The sequence below is a fragment of the Solanum tuberosum genome, unplaced genomic scaffold (genome assembly GCF_000226075.1).
Source record: "Solanum tuberosum cultivar DM 1-3 516 R44 unplaced genomic scaffold, SolTub_3.0 scf00267, whole genome shotgun sequence".
Classification (NCBI taxonomy): Eukaryota; Viridiplantae; Streptophyta; class Magnoliopsida; order Solanales; family Solanaceae; genus Solanum; species Solanum tuberosum.
This window is the reverse complement of record NW_006239199.1, coordinates 368,744-374,582: the sequence shown is the minus strand read 5'-3', so window position 1 is coordinate 374,582 and position 5,839 is coordinate 368,744. Positions and strand designations below refer to the sequence as shown.

The window sequence follows — 5,839 nt, the reverse complement described above, 5'->3', positions numbered from 1 at the left end:
GAAAATAAACATTTAACTTAGCCAAAGTGGCAACTCAAATCTGAACATAAGCCATTAACAAAATGATGACGAATGAACTAACATCTAACTATCTATCTATGAAGCCTCTAAGACAATTGAGATGGATGTCGGGACAGGCCCACAACATCCTAATGAAATAAAATGATAAAGTAATGAAAAAGGGAAATCCTCCGGAAGCAAGGAGGCTCACCAACAACTCTGAAGCTCAATTGGATCAACGATGCCCTGGATACTGATCCTGGTTACCTACATCTGCATCATAAGACGATACAGGCCAACTGGCATCAGTACATTGAATGTATGAGTATGCGAGTTGGAATGCTAAACATAACTTAAGCTTGGAAAATATCTGAAAGAAACACTTACCTTGGCTTTACTCAACTCCTGAATAACTTAACTCAACTTACATAATTTATTTCAATATAAAGCAGTTTAAAAACAAGTGCAACATAAAGAAAAGTTGTTTAAAACATGATGTCAACTCTGTGTATTTAGAAATACAATAATAACTCTGTATGTATGCAAAGATACAATATGAACTTTGTTTGTATATGAAAATACAAATGTTTCTGATGTATATAAAAATATAAAATACTGTTGTGGAGTTTCTCTAACCGACAACCATCACTTAAGAGCTATAGTGATAATACAACACTTTACATCACGCTGCCAAGGACCATCATATACCTTGCCGGGGGTATAGGACCTAACTCACTAAGTGAATCCACTAGTCTATGCTAAAAAACATTAAAGGATTCAATACTAAAAAGTATGACCCTTTTCTACCCATGATGGCTACATGGTTTATGGGGGCTAGGGGTTCTCTGAACGCTCCCCCATATCGGTGCTCAATACTACTCCCAAAATATGATACTAGCTCTTTATGTTTAAAGAAAAAACATACTTCTTCTGTGATGTGAGATTAGTGCTCAAAAACTTAGCTCAAAGGCTACCTTGGAAATCAAAGTTTCCCCTCTTACTTCATTTAGAAAGTGATTACTCTTTTATGAAAACTAGCCTGAAGGCTCTTTGGAAATCGAGGTTTTCTTTTTTGTTTCAATGTGAAAACATTTTAAACCCTTTGAGAATACATAGTCCCCATATACTTTTGAAGAAATGAACTTCAAGCTTTACTCTTTACTGAACTCAAAACTTAAGTCTTAAAACAAAGCTAAAACGTTTGCAAACGACTTTTGGAAAACTTTAAGAATTTCTCTACACTTTGATCTTAACTGCTCTTGATTTGACTCTTAACTGGTCCTTGAATTGAATTATGGATTCAAGGATTTTGATTTGTGATATGAAGTATCACATGATGTTCAGGAATGATCTTAAATAGCTAAACATGAGAAAAGTCACAAAATCACCGTCTTGGAACAATTCCGCGACACGGAGGTGTTTTAAATAATTACTCACAAAATTAAATTTTGAGACAGAGGAGTCCGCGTCCTAACCGCGACGCGGAGCAACTTTTTGTGCACTAGGGAAGCAAGTCCGCGATGCGGACTTGCGTGCCAAAATCTGCTCGACTTTTCCATCTTCGTTTTCCAGCCCTTATTCGCCTAAACTCGACTATTTTCTCAATAACTCTTTAGATTCAGATACCAGCATATGTATCTAAGAACCTAACTCAAAACAACTCTATAATTCGACTCAAAGATCTCAGAAAATCCTCAATCCATCCCAATTCAAGAACAACCTTCAAATTCAAGAATGCATGTCAAGAACATCAACTTTCAAACTCTTTTAGGACGGATTTCGCTGAACTAAATATGTTTGACATGTGGGTGAATGAACCCAACGCTATGAAAGACTCATAAACCTTGTAAGATGAATTCCTTGGCGAATCCACAACCAAAATCGATCATTTTTGGCAAACCTTGAGCTTTTCTTCTCCTTTCTCCTCTTTTCTCTTTTCTCCAAGCCCTAGCGTGAATTTCCAATTGACTAAACTGATCTCATTCTGATTTGACCCATAATTAATTCACTAAAACGAATTAAATTAATTGGATAAGGAAAGGACTGAAATACCCTTCAAAAATCCGGATTGGACATTTCCTTATTTGAACAGTCCAACTTCCAATGGGCGTAACTCCCTCATACGAACCCGGAATCGTGCAAACTTAGCGGTGTTGGAAAGATAATTCCAAGATCTTTCCTACTATATCTGGAAGTACCTCTAACTCATTCTAAGCTAGAAGTTATAGCCGTTTGAAGTTGGCCAAAACTCAACTTTTTCCTAACTTCAACAAATTTCCATATTTTCATTATTTCCAAAAATTGAATATTTCCAGTTCTTAGCTTCTTTCTAGCCATTTCAAATTGCGAGATGTTACAATAGCAATGACATGGCGTGCGTGGAATGCACTTGCCATTGTGAGATTGGTATTATATTTTTAGGGTGATATTAAATTCACTTGAAAAGAGATTAGGGCCCGTAAAGTTAAAGTGTTAAAGTAAGTTTTGATGTCAAGTTCAGGGGGATTTTATGTATTTTCTCATTTATAAAAGACCCTTATTTTCAAAACTTATATTTAAGAACGTAAAATTCTCTTACTTTCACTAAATTGACTAAGGTAAATATTTTCAAAATTCAAATCTACTCCAATAAGACAAAAATACTTTAATTTTTAAATTTAATTTTATCGAGTTATGAGTATTTTCCAGACTAAAACTCAACAACCGTTAGATATTACTCACGTCACCTTACTATAATTAGAAACAATTTAATTTTAAAATTCTCATAAAATTTCTATTTTAAAGAAATCTCATTCATGGCAACACTTCTCCGCGGTGAATATTTTCAAAATTTAAATATAGGTTACAAAAAGTAAATTAATTTGTCTGATCAGAAAAAAAAATATTCCCTCACAAGTGGAACTTTTAATTCAGGCTCGGTATAGTACCCGTACCTAGCGGTTCGGATGTCCGGTCCCTCTTCCTTTGCCCGACATATATAAACTCACTTTATTCTTCACTGTTTCAATTTTCCAGTAATCGAATCGGAGCTCCGATCCACATTGAAAATGGCAGAGCAAGTTGAGCATTCAGAGCACAAAGAAGAATCGTTGATGGAGAAAATAGCTGACAAGATTCACTTCGACCGTTCCTCGTCGTCCGATTCCGAGGTGAAACCTGCTGCCGCGCCGGAAGCGTCGTCGGTTAAGGCTAAGATTTGGCGGCTGTTCGGAAGAGAAAAGCCAGTTCACCATGTTTTTGGTGGAGGCAAACGTATACTACTTGAACTTTAGTTTGTTACCACTTACCAGCTGCTTCAATTTTGTATATTTATTTATTTAATGATTTCAAACTTTAGGGTTAAGTGATTGCTTGTTGAGTGATGGATTAGGGTTTAGGGTTTTGAAGTATCTTAGCTCCTGTTTGGCTGTAGATTTTGAAGTTCAAACTTGATGAGCCAATTTCTGGAAACTTGAAAATATTTGAAAATTAGATTTTCAAAATCAGATCAAATTTCATGGCAAACATATATAATTTTTCAAAATTTATGGCCAAACACTAGCTTGAAGCATCTGCTTGCCAGGACTTTGGTCGGGTAGAGCAATGCAAAAGTGTTATTTGTGGTAGGCTGATACTACTGAGTTGTAGTAAATCAACTCTAGTATTTAAGTTGAGAAGGCTAGAGGGATCGGTCTATTATCTATCGCGTTTGGTTGGAAGCTGAAAACAGTAATTTGTGAGTTACTAAAAAATATCTTAAGGAATGTTGAGATCAAATATGTTATTAGTTATATATATATGTCAGGCTTGTGTTGAAGTTCTTTAGTGGAATACTTTTTCAAGTGTTATAGCATTCAGATGAGGCTAAGTTTTGATTTTGTTTAAGCATCTCCTTGTAAGAGTGAAGTGATGAGTAATGGATGTTAGGCTATTGCGATCTGATTTTGGTTGACAAGAGGAGGTTGTTGTAATAGTAAGTGAGTTGCCAAAGGAGCAAAAAGGTGGGAGCTCTCAGGGAGGGGTTTAAAAATAAAGATGTTTAGTTGCTTTATGGGGATGGTACGTAGAGTTATATGAAGGTGTGCTATGAGTTGGATTTTTGAGAAGAGAAATGTCAGTTTGATTATGTCTGGTTTTATGCAGCTGCTGATGTATTCTTGTGGAGGAACAAGAAGATATCTGCTAGTGTACTTGGTGGAGCAACTGCAATATGGGTTCTTTTTGAATTGCTCGAGTACTTCCTTGTTGGTCTAGTCTGTCACTTGTTGATCTTCACCCTTGCTGTCTTATTCTTGTGGTCCAATGCAACAACCTTTATTAATAAGTGAGCTTCTAATTTGGTTTGCATTGATTGATTCTGCAATTTGCTTAGCCACTTGTCGGAAACAGTTTTATGCATTCTTTTGACAGGAAACGTCCACACATCCCAGAAGTTCAGCTTCCAGAGGAGCCAATACTTGAGATTGCTTCTGCTCTGAGTATTGAAATTAACCGTGCTCTTAGCATGTTGCGAGAAATCGCAACTGGGAAAGATCTGAAGAAGTTCCTTGCTGTAAGTTGCTCAGTTACTATCTTTCCTTGTATAAAGTTTACCTGAAACTTTGTTGTTCCTCCTTTGTCATCAGCCATGCTGAAGAAAATGGTTATGCTTGTCTTGTTCATCCTCATTAGATTTCACGTCATATGTGTACTTAGACTCCTCGCTCCTTTGACTGATGTTTTCTTCTTTTAGCTAATGAAAACTCCAACTGGATGTTTTTATTAGCTTGTATTTTCTGCGAATGCTCTATCTTTTGTCTTTTGGATTGCCTATGCCTAATTATGTTGGCCGAACTATCCTATTTGCTGAAGTTTATCCTCCTTTTCCGATTATTAGGTCCTTGGGATCACTAAGCAATTCGAGTTTTCTTAAATAGGTCCAGAAGAGCTTGTGACATGTCATTCAGTAATGTCACTATGGTATTCTATATCGGTTAATTCATTGGAATCATCTTTGTTCACATAAATTACTCACTTTATCAGGTCGTTGCTGGTTTATGGATCCTCTCAGTTGTCGGCAATTGCTGCAACTTTCTGACACTGTTCTACATATGTAAGTGCAAATTTTATAGGGGTCATTTTGTATTTGTTATCTGTTCTAAACTGATACTGATTGCATCTTCCTCTCAACGCAACAGTATTCGTACTCCTCCATACTGTCCCTGTTCTTTACGAGAAGTATGAAGATAAAGTTGATCCATTAGCGGAGAAAGCAATGCAGGAGATCAAGAAACAATACGCCGTCTTTGATGCCAGAGTTTTGAGTAAAATTCCCATAGGGCCATTAAAAGATAAGAAAAACGCGTAGTTGTGCTGTGAGCTCTACTTGTTGGGCAGGAATATTCTGGCTACTGTGAGTTTTCAGAATTTTACTATACTATTTTCTTGTGTTTACATAGGCGGCCTTTAGGCATCTTATTTATCTGCTTTTGGAACTTTATTGCCTTCTGGGATCTCTACTTGCCAATATATTGAAAGTTCAGCAGGATTAGTTTATGGTCCTTGTATCAACATTTTAAGGTAGTTGATTTATTGAGTTATTGATCTGTTATATATTCATCTAATTGCATGATAAATAATTGATACACTCAAGATTAAATAGCTACGCCTTGGTCCGTGTGGTCAACTATATGAATCCTCGCCTTTGTATCTTAATTAATTTCACTGTCATGTGATATACAAATTTTGAGAAAGATTAGATGATTTAGACTGATTTGGAGTCCAAATTCAAAGCTGAAATTAGGTTGACAAACATTTTACCTACACATGTATATCTCTATATATATTACGTTTATATCATTCTGATATGTATCGATATACA

The 5,839-nt window shown here is 36.0% G+C and overlaps 1 protein-coding gene across 1 annotated transcript; it reads left to right on the top strand.

The window, feature by feature from the left end:
- The first annotated feature begins 2,992 nt into the window (after positions 1 to 2,992).
- Positions 2,993 to 5,575, top strand: LOC102596812 (reticulon-like protein B6). Its single transcript, XM_006358590.2, has 5 exons — positions 2,993 to 3,252; positions 4,123 to 4,303; positions 4,390 to 4,531; positions 5,002 to 5,071; positions 5,157 to 5,575. Exons 1-5 carry the CDS (start codon positions 3,048 to 3,050, stop codon positions 5,324 to 5,326), a joined length of 768 nt encoding a protein of 255 aa, XP_006358652.1. The 5' UTR covers positions 2,993 to 3,047; the 3' UTR covers positions 5,327 to 5,575.
- Positions 5,576 to 5,839: the final 264 nt, after the last annotated feature.